The sequence below is a fragment of the Caloenas nicobarica genome, chromosome 5 (genome assembly GCF_036013445.1).
Source record: "Caloenas nicobarica isolate bCalNic1 chromosome 5, bCalNic1.hap1, whole genome shotgun sequence".
NCBI classification, from domain to species: domain Eukaryota; kingdom Metazoa; phylum Chordata; class Aves; order Columbiformes; family Columbidae; genus Caloenas; species Caloenas nicobarica.
This window is the reverse complement of record NC_088249.1, coordinates 25,235,724-25,249,375: the sequence shown is the minus strand read 5'-3', so window position 1 is coordinate 25,249,375 and position 13,652 is coordinate 25,235,724. Positions and strand designations below refer to the sequence as shown.

Sequence of the window (13,652 nt, the reverse complement as noted above, 5' to 3'; positions counted from 1 at the left end):
TGGAGGCTCTAATGAGGAGCAAGACTTACGAGCCTATGGGTAGACATGGGCTTTTGGGAAAGTCAGCGTGCTTCCTATGAAGGCAAATCCTGCCTCAGTAACCACACGGACTCTTTGGAAGAGATGAATAAGCAGGTGGAGAAAGGTAATCCCTCAGACATATTTGGATTTTCAAAAAAACTTTGACAATGTTAAATACTTGAAGCTACAAAAGAAGCTAATGTTGCCAAGAGATTGGGTAAAAGAACCTATTACAGGGTGAAAGCTGGTGAAAGGGTAGGAAGGAAAGCACAAAAAAACCCATCCATTATCATGACTTATCGTAGAATCATAAATCAATTCATCACTTGGCGATGAATTATTAGTCAAACGATATTGAACTGCCAAATATATTGGACATATTTAGTATTATAAGATTTTTTTAAAGCTGTTTATTAGCTAAAACAAAACATGGTCAAGGGGGCTACTGAATTTTTATCTCCTAAACTGCCACTAGTGTGAACAGTTCAGTATCTGTGGAATTTAAACAAGTTTGATACCAATTACCAGATGAATCAAAGTGGTGAAGTTATTCTAAATTTTATCATTACTACCTTTATTTCCACATTTCATTTCAAGCACTGACAGAAACCAGCACAATACAAAAAGTGAGAGAAAAACATGTATTTTATTTGTATTGAGGCAAAAGGAGCTCATCTCATTAAGACCAAAGAAATGGAGAGCGTTTGATTTCATCAGTTTTTTGAGAATTTACAGAAAACAGGAAAAAAAACCTCATGTTATCACACCAGTTTATGATTTAATTTCCTATGTCAAAACCCTCCCTCTTCCTCTAGACTTGGCACATTTCTTTATTGCCCACTACCACATTTCACATCATTACTTGTCAAAATGTCATATTACTTATGTAAACAGCTGGTTTATGTGTAAACTTCAACAAGTAAATGGGAAATCATACTAATTCATCCACTCCCAAAAAATCAAGTATGAACTAAATATCAATTAATGACATCAAATTCTATATAATACTGTTTCAACAAGAACTATAACCTGTTGAATTGATAATAAAAAGGATGCAAAAACAAAAAGCAGATGTGCGGTGTCATGTCTTAGTGTAATTACATCATAAGGCAATAATAAAGAAGGTAATTTTTTTTTTTTTAAAGTATACTCGCCAAGACAAAAATCAAGGCTGTACCCTTAGTCAGTTCATTTTGGTAGTGTAGGATTTCTTAGCTCAAGCTAAAAATGTTAACTTTTGAGCATCTTCATCTGTTATTGTGTTTGATAATAGATACTTTTGTCAAAAATACAACATGCGGATTTAAATTTTGTGCAACAACACATTTTTTTACTTTTTCAGTTCAAATTCTTTATGTGAAAATAAAGAAAAACTCTGTTCCCAAATAATCAAGAAGGGTAAGTGGGGAGAAATATTTGAAATTAAATACTCTTAAAATGAATGTGAATAATATCTCTGCAGGAAAGAAAAGTTTGGCAGCCTAAGTCAAAAGACTAATACTATTTTTATATGCTTTTTGTTGCTTCTTTGTTCACCTCGTGCTCAAATTGAGTAATAAAAGTAGTCATATGGCAGTCTGGAAGGCCTGACATTACCAAAGATTTCCTTTATTATTCAATGTGCCTTTGTAGTGCAGAGAAGAATCAACCTCAGCCATTTAAAAAGGAAACTGAAATCACATCTCAACGTTGTTATAAATGATCTCAAAGTAATTACAGTATCACAGTAATCAAAGTGACTGTTCTTTTTCCTCTAATTATAACTTAATTTAATCTACTACCTGTCATTTTTACAAACTGCAGTTCACATTAAAACATTCGCTGATAACAAAAGCTTTTCTTTGAAAACAACACTGCTTTATATCTAGTCAGGCAGCTTGTGCATATCAGAGCATTCTGTCACAAGAGACATGGAAAAGTGTAAATGAGAAAAAGCTGAAATATGGCTACAGCTTATCTGTGCCTTTACTGCACTGCAGAATCTCAGGCAGCACTAGAGACAGCAAGTTTCTTCAGATGATCCATAAATACTTGCAAGCTGACATCATCAGTAAGAATGGGTGCTCCAGACTCCTATAACATAAAAGGAAACAAGGAGAATTGATTATACTCATTGTGAAGAAAAAGCATTTTAAAGCACAATACGTTCCATTAAATAAATACTTTATATATTTAGAAAGACCTTAGAAGCATATCATTGTTGAAATCCTCTGACAAAAACCAGCAGACTATACATTTACATAAATTTTCATATGCTTACATAAATTCAGGCATAAACCATAACTACACTCTCTTCCATTTTAATGCATACAGCCATGGGCTGCAGTATAGCAATATATTTACAACCACTGTACAGAGTTTTTGACAGCTGCCAAATGCTAATTCCCAAATTTTTAAAAGTAAATAAAACTTCCACACCACAATTCCTGTATCATTCCTACCTCAGTGGAGCAAAGACGAGAGAAACAGAGACAAGCAAGTGACACAACTAACAAATCAGTATCTGTCACTGGACCTCAGACATATCAAAATTACAAAAGGAAGAAACAAATCCACTAAGGGTCTGATTTGACACTGAGTGAAGGTCAACTGGCTTTCTCAAGGAAATCCTGGGCAAACCTCTCCTACAGCTCTGTGCCACCTCACAGAAACACCAAAAACAATATCTGAAGGTCGTGACACCACAAAATCAGCCCGCAAAAGATTAAAAAAAACGACTTTGGGGTGGACTTTTGCAATTTACTTTTTGACCTCAGAAGTAATTTTTAGAATTCCAAGAAGTTTAAAATTGTCATTTTTTTAATTATTCTTTTTAAACAAATTTACAGTCTAAACAAAACAGCAGTTGGCAACTCTGCAAATGTTACATAGTAACCTTCTTAAGTCCTCTGACACCAATCTGCCATTACTTCCATTTACAGATGTAGAAAGAATTCCTATAAATCTCAAACATTCAACCTTTTCAAAGGTAGTAAGCGCCCACATTTCCAAAGTAAATCAGAGCTGTCTGAACATTTACAGAATCTTCCAAAATACAGACATGGAAGTCTTAACAAGGATGCTTAGAACTGGCCAAAACCAGTCCTTTTTGAGAACTGGCCAAAACCAGTCCTTGGTTAATGATCAAGGGACAAATCCAGGAGCAGTAAGAGTTGTTGGATCACTACAATACTCTTGACCCAATACACGGCCACTCTCAGGGAAGGGCCACTAAATTGTCTATCAGCTGATGGTGGCAAGACAAGAATAAAGGATGTTCTACCTATTTCCAAGCTGGCCAAATGCTAAGCCTGAGCTCTCTTATTTAAGAAGCCACAAGGGAAATACAAGTAGTTCAATTCTGTGGCAGGATACAATTCGCCACCTCGTGTCTTATGCATTGAAGAAGAGCATATCATCCTCCAGTAAATAAATCAAAGGCGCTGACAGACCCCTAAGAAAAGAGATCCCTCCCAATGACTGCATGTGGGGATCCAGGGTAATTAAAGCCAATGCACGGACTGTTCCTGAGGCTGAACACCTCACCCAACACCTGTGCGCCGGCAGCTGCTGTCACCACTACTACCCCCAACAGCAGCAGCTTTGCTCTGAAGACTGGGAACCCCTCATTCTAGTAGGTAAGGTAGCAGAGTATTTGATTTGCTGGAGAATAAAGTGAAATCCATTAAGGTCACAATGTGCAAGTCTGAAAAGTACACGAGAATTCACTTCAGTTTTTCACAGACCACCTTAAGTTTTGCTTTCTATTTAAAAAAATTTTGAGCTAAGGCATAAAATGAGAACTTAAGTTTAATTAACAGTGATTCAGTGACATCCAGCTGGGCATTTGGTAAGATTTGTGCCACTGACCTCTTCATTTCACGTCGCAAATTCCCCATAGTTACCAAGGCAAAAAAAAGATTTAAAAAAGCTGAAAATAAAGGCATTCTCAAATAAATGTCATATCCAATATAATCTGAAAATTTCAACTACATCTTCAAAAACTAACCAATATAGCAGAGGTGTATGAAAAGTTTACCACTATTTTCTGCAAATGTTTCTATACTTTATAAGGCACCCACTTGCTAAAGTTTAAAAAAAATCTTTACTTACAATATTAAAACCCAAACTAGTCAATCTATCACTTCCTGAAACATGGTTTCAGTGGTATGTGGGTGCCCTCTTCAGGTCAATCTGGACTAGCAAATTTTTCTGTAGACTTTTCAGTTATGCACAAAATAAAAAAACATGAAACAATCCAGGTAGCTCATGAGAAAAACAAGAGCAAAATCAATTCAGTTAAAAATTTTCTACCAGCACTTACATTTCTCATTTCATAATCTGCAATCGGTTCAACTTTGTTAACAAAAAACCCTGCAGTCACAGGAGGACAATATGTTGAGCACACAATGCTGCAATACTACTGGGGACATTAATACACCATTTCTTATGTTACCCCAGAACTGAATTCTTTTCAAAATTAGAAGGGAAAGCTGGGGTTTCTAAAATGTATCATTGTCCAGCATGAACAATTTTATTAGAGATTGGTTCAATAATTGTTTTGTATTTGCATTTACATTTGGTATACTGTTTCATTTGCTTACTAATTATTAATAAATGAGCAGGAAACAGTTGTCCTGTACTGTTGAAAATGTCAAAACTTCAAAAATTTCCAGGTAATGTTTAGACAAAAACAAGACCTTTCAAACTACAGGATTTGTGTGTATGTTGTGGAGAAAACATGATGAAGAGACACTAACAGAGTGCTGCTCAGGTTAGCAGCTTTGGAGGCAAGAGAGCTGGGTTCAAATCGTGCTGTCCCTGACTCAATACAAAGTTTTCAAGTATTTTCAACTCTGGATCTCAGTGCCCTTCATTGCCAGAAGCTTCATTAGAACCAATACACCCCTGTGAAAGCATACCCCAATAAAACTTACCTGACAAAAATCACTGCCATAAAATTGCTACAGAGCTCTCTCCCTCATGACTTGAACACTGTACCCTTTAGCAAAATACTCTACAAGTACAGTTAGAATGTAGCTTCAACTGTCTGACACCATTACATTTTCACAAGAAAATGACACTGCACTAGCATTCACCCACAGCGGTGTTTCTCTTGCCACTATAACAGCTGAAAGTGGAAGAACAATATGGAACTGAGATGCAAGGTTCAAGAACACAAACTGCTCCAGAAAATTTAACTTTTGAACTCTCATGTAACTTCCTTCCTAAAGATACAAGATTTGAAAGACTGATTCAGGATCACCCAGGCCACAAAAATTCTGGAAAACATCAGTACACTGGTATTGGTGTACTTTCCAGTTCTTGCTTATAACTAACTTCAATATTTATTTCCCCTATGGCAAAAAGGTCCCTTAGGCTTTATGTGTGCTAAGTGCTCTCATTCTAAGGAGTATGAAGGTCTCTGTCCAAGAAGTATGGTAGACATGAAAGCAGCGTAATACACGCTTAAAAGACCAAACCAGATCATTTTTGCCTGAAGAAATGAAATCCATTTTTCTTAACTTTTGCAATTTTGGTGGCATCAGGCCAAAACTGCATTTATTTTTCAGTTTCAAAACTTGGCATTATTACTTATATGTACACCATATGTCACTCCATTTCTGAAACAGTGAAAAACAAAATCATGCATACAAGCTTCATCAACAGATTCATACTTACCTGTCCCCATGCATACATGTTGTTATGAGTCTGAGAGGGATTTACTTTGGAAAGCAAGAAACGAGCCTTTAAAAAACAAAACACAGGCAATAAATTAATCTTCTCAAATAGAAGTTTCTTGTAATAAAAAAAGTTACATGTGTATGAAGTACATAATTTCTGTTATTTGGAGTTTAAAATGTGCACAGATAGCTATTCAAAAGATAAAGAAGAATCTCTATAAATAAAGCCACTCCCTGGATTCTACAGCTGTGATGGAGAACTGCTAACAACTTTTCAGTGCAGCAGAAAGTAAGCTTTTGTCTTTTTTCTAAGCACTAGCAAAGCAAATGTGAATATCAATAAGATAGCAATTAAGAAGTTTCAAAAAAAATAACACGAACTCTGGTAATAGTCCACAGACTCTGACATGTACTATCTTTTTGTCCTACACATCTCACACAAGGAATCTGAAAGTCCAAGTCAGTATGGTAAAAATAGTAATAAAAAACAGGATTCACAAATCAGGCAAAAAGCTACTATTAAATATCTGTCTCTGTAAAAGCTTTAAAATTCAAAGTGTTCACTTGCAATTTACACATATTTTAGCACAGAAATGCATGTTTACTACTGAAAAAAAATTTCATGACATCACTAACACATCACCTCTTAGGTTATGTAATATATACTTCACCATACCTGACTTCCTCCATGTTCTGTATCAATGTATCTGGGCATTGGAAATCTGGAATGGAGAATTTCTTGGGCATCGTCTATTGGAGCTTGTAGCAAGTGGTGAAAATTTTCATATTCCGGCATGTCTTGGTAACCTGATTTACGCCACTGAGCTATGGTCTGGTGATAGGGGGAAGAAAGAAGTTTAGAATTGATTTACTGGTCTTTCTTAGAAGATAAAAAGGGCTTTTCAGGTGAAAATGTGCCATTGCAGGCCTCTTTTCTATCACTCATCCCTTTCTGTCCTATAGTATGCACATTAACTTTCAAAAGTCAAGATGTGCAAGTAACATACCATTAGGTTTTTTTTAAACTCTAACAATTTATGGTCCATCTGTTATTTTGTCATCCTTTGGCTGCTAAATATTTAGTTCATGAGGTCAAGGATACTATTTACAGTTCTCTAATATGCATATATCATAGAATCACGGAACAGTGGGGTTGGAAGGGACCTCTGGAGATCATCTGGTCCAACCCACCTGCTAAAGCAGGTTCAAATATCTATGATATATAAGAAATAAATATTTATACTGATACTTATCTTTCAGGGCCTGTAGCACAGCCTCCCAGCATTCTGGGAGTGGTCAAGATCAGCTCACCAATACAGGCTGCTGTTAGGAAAGACCTAGAGGGAGACCCAGCAGGGGCTCCCCCTCCTTTGCTTGGCAGCTGCTTTTAAGCTGAGGCGCATTCCTGGCTCCTGCCTGAGCTATGGGGCAGCCAGGCCTGTACCTGCCCATGCAGCCCCCTCGTCTGGACCCTCACCTGGGGACTTGACTTCCCAGCTTGAACTGGGATCTGTCTCATCCCCACTGACTTGTCTGATGATCTGGACTGGAGGCTGAGCCTGGCTGCTGCCCACAAACTGCTCTGCTTGCCTTGCTCGGGTATGGGGGGGGCCAGGTCCTCACTGGTGGGGCCTCTGCCTGCCATGCAATCATGCTCAGCTCCCCATTCCCCTTCCCTCAGGGAGCAGCCTGCCCCTGCTGCTTCCTGACAGCATCTTACAAAAATATAGAGAACATTTTTCTACCTAAGAAGTATTAAAGTTTAGCAACCATTTTAAAAAGTGCAGCTATGAGGACATGATCCAGAACAGTATTTCTCAAACTCTCAGCTGTGAAACATTTACAGTCACAAAGCAGGAAAAAGCAGCAGTTTGGTTCCTCCAGGGAAGCAAAGCACTAGCAAGTCACAAGCATTTATATTTATATTACTAGGGAATGTCTGTCTACCTAACTGCCAGGAGCAGCTTCATTCCTCCAGGACAGCGCAGATAAAGGACGACTATAGAACTTGGTGTTCTGACTCCATATCCCTGAAGAAGGTCTAAAATAAGTAAGTGAAAAGCAGGAGGCTTGCAGGGCATAACACTCTCAAAAGCTGTAAAATTATCGATCTAAAACAAATAATCTGAATACTGAAGCTAATTCCTCTTAAACCCATCATAACAAGCAGGACTGAAACATGAGGCAATGTCAGGTGTCTGCGTGTAGGCATGTCAGGTCACCAAACCATGAACATGAATCAGGAGCCTGGTATCAGCCATGCAGATGAGAGGTCAAGGACAGGAGTGCATTAGAACTGGGGCTCGACTTTCGGACTCCTACAGGAAAAAGAATATTTACGTAAGAAATGACAAATCTTACCTCTCCATGATAAATAAGTATCTGGAAAAAGGTGTCCATCAAGAGAATGCGATCTGGTAAAATGCTGCTGCTATCCAGAAGAACAGGCTAAGATTTAAAAATAAATTAAAAATTACCAACTGATGCAGAACTGAGCAACCAAATGGCATTACCAGCTTCTTGAATCAGTCACTGAATCTTAGGAACTTTTTCAGTCACTTACTAAAGCTCCGTATTTGCTTGTTTTCATGTTATACAACTGCAAGCCACACAATTTCATTCTAAAGTTATCCACCCCGATTCTGAATCTATAACTTCATGAAAGTAATAAAAACAGATGTATTAAAGAGCTGAAACCTCTTTCATTATTATGCACTTTTCTAGTCTTTCAAGTACCTCCATATTTACTGATACAATGCCACTAATTTGAATGACACTTCAATGTATAAATATTCAGTAGTTATTCAAGTATAAGATTTGGGGGCTGAGATTTGGGGTTTTTTTTAGTCTTGTCTTCTTGCACCTATTATTTCTGTGCATATATATCCACCAATACTGTACATTCATGATTTATGAATTTGTGAAATCTAACGTAATACTGAGGGTTTAATTCACCTTTTTAAGGGCCGTGACGCTATATTGGCACAATATTATTTAACTGAATCAGTACCATGTGATTGAATTGGATCAATCTAATTAGAGATAACAAAAATATTGACAATTCCAAGAATCAAAAAGAAAGTTTATTACTCATTCTGTACTGAGGTGACGGCTCCCACTTGATCATGCTTCTCCATTGCATCACCCACATGACTAATTGTTATTCATACATGGGAAAGTGATCTTACACTCATGAGTAGCTCTTCACAAACCACCTCATTACTTTAATTTAAACTCAACTTTTAAAAGTCCGTTTAACTTACACAGTCTTAAAAAACAAAACAAACAAACAACAAAAACCACAAAACCAACCAACCAACCAAAACCTAACAACAGTTACAATTCCAACCTGCCAAGATCCTTGCCTACTATGTTTATTCTCACTGTCTTACCATTTCCTCACTCTCTCTTATCTGTCAGACTAGTTTTGTTGTCAGGATCTTACACTTCTTTCACAAGCTTCTTGGAAAACCATCTCTTTATTTTAGGTTTATACAGAACGTGCCACAATAAGGTCAGCTGGAACGTCCTGTACCAGACATATACATGATGGTAACTACATTAGAATTAGAAGCTTTGGATGAGGGTGTTCACAGAGGGAATTTTGTACATTTCAGAAACCCAACTTTTCTTTCAAACTCTACAGAAAAAGTACATTGTGAATTAAAAACATTTTTATTGATGTTTGCATTCTGGTACCACAAAAGCAAACCCCAAACTCCTATGGCTTTCAAAACCTAACCAAAAAAAAAATACCATTCCTTAGTTTAAAACATCATCTCTTCACAAAGTGACCTTTCTCCTCAGGACTATGCTAAATCAGAATTCTGAGACATGCCTTGTTCATAGTATGTTCTCTATTAAATGAATATCCTTTCTCATGCAATAAATTTTAAACCAACACATTTTACAACATGTCACAGTGAGGACAACAATCATCCCGCTCTCAAAATAGCATATTTTAACCTACTGTTATGTTACACACAATGATACCTCTGGGGGTCCATTGAAAGAGTAGGCATAAAGAATTGGCTGAACCATGATAAGCGACTGGGTTAGATCTTGACGCATAAAATGATGACGATAGTAGGAGCTCTCATCTGGACTGTTGTTAAAAACTTGTAAGAAGGGAGATCTTCTCAAGTGAAACATAAACTGTAAAACAAAAACCATTTGTTCAAACTTTCACAGATAAAAAGGAGAGTTGTACAAGGAAATAAATATTTTCCACAAACTACATGAGCTATGCCACTACCAAATTGAATTCCAAGTCCTTTAGCACTTTTAACTTGTGTTTGCATCTTTGCCAGTTTTTATATACTCTCCTGAGAGTAAGACAGAGAGATCAGAATGGATAAACCTACAAAGCAGCTTTGAATTAAAAGAAAGTTTTAATATTTCTTCTTCTTCAGTACTAACTGATAAATAGCATGACTGAATACTGCCAAGCCCTTCCTTTAAGTTCTCCTGTTCCTAACAGGGAGGCTGCTGCGCATGTGAACAGAAAAAACATCAACCACAGTAAAGTCGAACTTTGTTAATAAAATGAAAAAAGCAAAATCCTTTTATTGCTGAATCAAATCTCTCCACAACACTTAACACCTTGAGACACATTGATAGGTAACTTGAACAGAAATATCATGGAATTCTATGAAGAGTCCAAAAGCAACATATCTGGAGTGATCAGAATGGAGGAATTTATCAGAACAGATTATTAGCAAAGAAACTATTCAAAGTCTAATACAGTCAAGCTCAAGTTCACTTCACCAGAGAAGTGTTTCTTTTCAGGTAATATAAATCAAAGAGCAAAGAAACAAAAAAGCAAAACCATATATTTTCTCATGTTTTCTAAATTTCTTCATTAAAACTGCACTAAAGAAAAAAAAAAAACAAACCAAAACCAAACAGTGTAATTATCCAAATTACAAACTCGTCTAAGATGAGGATTCCATTATAGGAGAAAAAAAAATACACAGAGTTAATTTAGCTGTAAGGACAGAGGGCAAAATGGGTCACAGCAGCACAGACAACAGCAGTGATTTGCCTAACGTCAGATGCCAGACAGTAGCTGGGGGCAGGGAGGTCTTTTCATTCCAGTATCCAGTGTAAAGCCTTATTTTACTCTGCTGCAGTGCCTCTTCCTTCACTAAGCAAACTCTCTTTATCCCTTCCAGACACACCCTCCTTCTGCTCACCTGTGGGTAAAGTGAAAAGGTTTCTGAAAATCTGAAAGAGCTTGGATCATCCTTGTGATATTCTCCAAATTTCTGACACTGGAGTAAAACAAAAAAATTATCTGATTTAATAAACATACTTGCTTGGTCATGCCATCACTGTAAGTTTGTTTGGTTTTAAGAGACACATGATCTGAGGCGCTTACAGCTTTGTAAGCGAACAGAAACCTAACAAAAACACTGACATAAGTTCTTTCCTTAACAAGCAGTGATTTCCTTCTGTGTAAGGCTTTAATGGCTTTTTGGTTTTTTTCTCTAAAATTGCTAAGCAGAGTTAGATGATTAAACAGCCATGGAGAACATGTTTAAAATTAAGTTATTAATAAGTGCTTACTTACAAGTAAGAAATAAAATAAAAACTTTTGAAAATAAATAAATTCTATACAGTTTTCTAGATACTTCGACTTTTTTTTTCTAATAATATTTCATCTACAATGTCATTACAGGCAGCAGAAAGTAGAGAAAGTTTTGATTTCTGCTAATCTCATGCTAGAATTTCTCTCAGTTGTTGGCAATGACCAAATACTGAGGAAACATCCATAAACAAACTAAAAGCATATCTGCTCTTTTTTTCATTTAAAATAGAATATCTTAGTTAATTCTGCATACCCACTTGTGGAAATGAAGTGCTCAGTTCATTTTTTTTAATTTTTAAAGAAACAAATCACTGAACATTAGTCATTTAAGAAATATATGTCTGGAGACAAGAAACCAATCTGACTCTTAATATAGTCTTTTTACCAGTCGTATAAGCTGTCTGTCCAGCCACCTAAGCACATCAGGCCCCTCTTCCGTCTCTGCCCTATACACCGCCAATCTAGCCATGAGAATCGCAGCAGCTTCCTGGTCAAAAGATGCAGCGATGTTTTGAATCTGCGTCTGTGCATCTGCCCAGCTGCAAAAGAACAACATAAGTATTCACATCACAGTGAAAAGAAAGATGTCTGACCTCAAACTACTCCTTCAAAATTAAGGCAAAGCAAGCAGTGTTAGCAGTTTAACTCACGCTAGAACTTCAAAAATCTACTAGGTGTAAATGAGCAGCCTCTCAGTTAACCATTCTTCATTAGAGGTGTCCCTTATTTGTACAGATGCCATGCAACCAGTGAAATAAAATATAATGCCACTTATAAAACAATTATTATATTAAAAACTATTAATTATGAAAGGTTAAGTTACAGAAAACACTGTCCATTAAGCTAATCACACATTCCTACACCAGCAGTTTTCTTGTGCACCTTGCTTGTTCTTTACAATTTATAATGTGGCCTATTAATCTGTCTTTTCATCAGTCGTCAAGAAGATTTTACTAATATAACCAATGTAAGTTAACAAAATATTCATATCAACAGTAAGGGCAGTGCTTTTTTTGATAAACTGAATTTTCCCTCAAACTAACCAATCAATTTCCTTCAGGTTAAAGGAAATGTCATTGGACACTGAAAAATGCCTGCATAAAGATCACCTTCTAAAATTGTGAAGTAAATTGAACCAAGGAAGCTACAGGTAAAAACTATTAATGGAAGAGCAAGTATTCACACCCCCCTGAACTGCAGCTAACACTGTCCAATTAAGTTATAATCTCTGCCATTCTCCAAGTCCAACCAGCTCCTCAGTTTAGGCCATAGAATTTCACCCAAAGTTTCCTCTTCATCTAAAATCCCTTGGGTTACTTCAGAGCACTCCCATAACATCATTATACAGCCACTGCACCTCCCAAAGGAGAAATCGCCCACAGAACCAGAGAGGCAACTGTCTCAAAGGTATGATGATGCCTTCAACACCTGCGGCACTGAGTATCCCAGAACAATAGACTGCTTACATAATCCAGAGATAAAAGGCAAATACATATCCTGCTTTTTCGAAAATGATTCATCAGAAGTAAAACCTACTTTCTGGCAACTGTGGTCACTCTGATACGTCTCTGTCCACTGGAATGCTGGTACTGAGTCACAAACTGGATTGCACCACGTCCTCCTTGAGGAATGGGAGCATTGTGCTACATACAGGAGGAAAAAAAAATAAATAGAGGGGATTCTCAAGATTTTACAGTATAATTTGAAAATGTATAAACATATCACTAGAAAAAGATAAAATTCCTCATGATAGACAGCTTAAGCTATATAAATGCATTGTCTGGTGCTTTAGTTGAGCACCTTAACTAAACATCACCAATAAACTTGGAGACTGTAAAGGGATGTTAGGAGGAGTTGCTGCCTCCACCAGATACCTTTAAAGCAACCAGCGCTCTCTCCTTCCTCGTACCCATACGGAGACAATACTTTTGTGTTACTATTGCTGATTTCATTAGAATCTCTTTGAACATCACGTGATCCACTAGAATTACAGGGCAACAAAAGTGATACTACCCTAAAATGATTAATGAATCCCAGAAAGTGCCATCAAATCGTAAAGATTGGAATTCAGGAGCAAAACGAAATTTCAAAACTCTGGTCAGTAGAAATAAAGGTTTATATGCTGCTAACATGGTAAATAATTCCAAAAGAGAAGGACAATTGAAATCGACTATTACATACCATGACCAGACCAGTTTTAGAGCTACTAATAAAATGAAACCAAAATAAATATGCAAAAAGTAAAATTAAAAATGGCTAAGGTAAGTTCAAGTTTTCAAACCTTTGCATAGGTTTTGAAGTATGCAATATAGCATCCTAAATACATAGAAACTACAGACAGCTCACATAGTTCCTAAGCTTCAAATACTTGGAAGAAG

General features: G+C 36.7%; 1 protein-coding gene across 4 annotated transcripts in view; it reads right to left on the bottom strand.

Moving 5' to 3' along the window:
• Positions 1-661: 661 nt before the first annotated feature.
• The window catches only part of SEC23A (SEC23 homolog A, COPII coat complex component), a 32,240-nt gene continuing 19,249 nt past the window's right edge, over positions 662-13,652 (bottom strand). For all 4 annotated transcript variants that reach the window (XM_065635188.1, XM_065635189.1, XM_065635187.1 and 1 more), the window contains 8 exons: positions 12,811-12,917; positions 11,660-11,813; positions 10,880-10,957; positions 9,678-9,839; positions 8,046-8,132; positions 6,361-6,516; positions 5,683-5,748; positions 662-2,094 (listed from right to left, as the gene is read on the bottom strand). In XM_065635188.1, the coding sequence (XP_065491260.1) occupies positions 2,005-2,094; positions 5,683-5,748; positions 6,361-6,516; positions 8,046-8,132; positions 9,678-9,839; positions 10,880-10,957; positions 11,660-11,813; positions 12,811-12,917 (900 nt within the window). In that variant the 3' untranslated portion in view covers positions 662-2,004. The remainder of the gene's footprint in view (positions 2,095-5,682; positions 5,749-6,360; positions 6,517-8,045; positions 8,133-9,677; positions 9,840-10,879; positions 10,958-11,659; positions 11,814-12,810; positions 12,918-13,652) is intronic.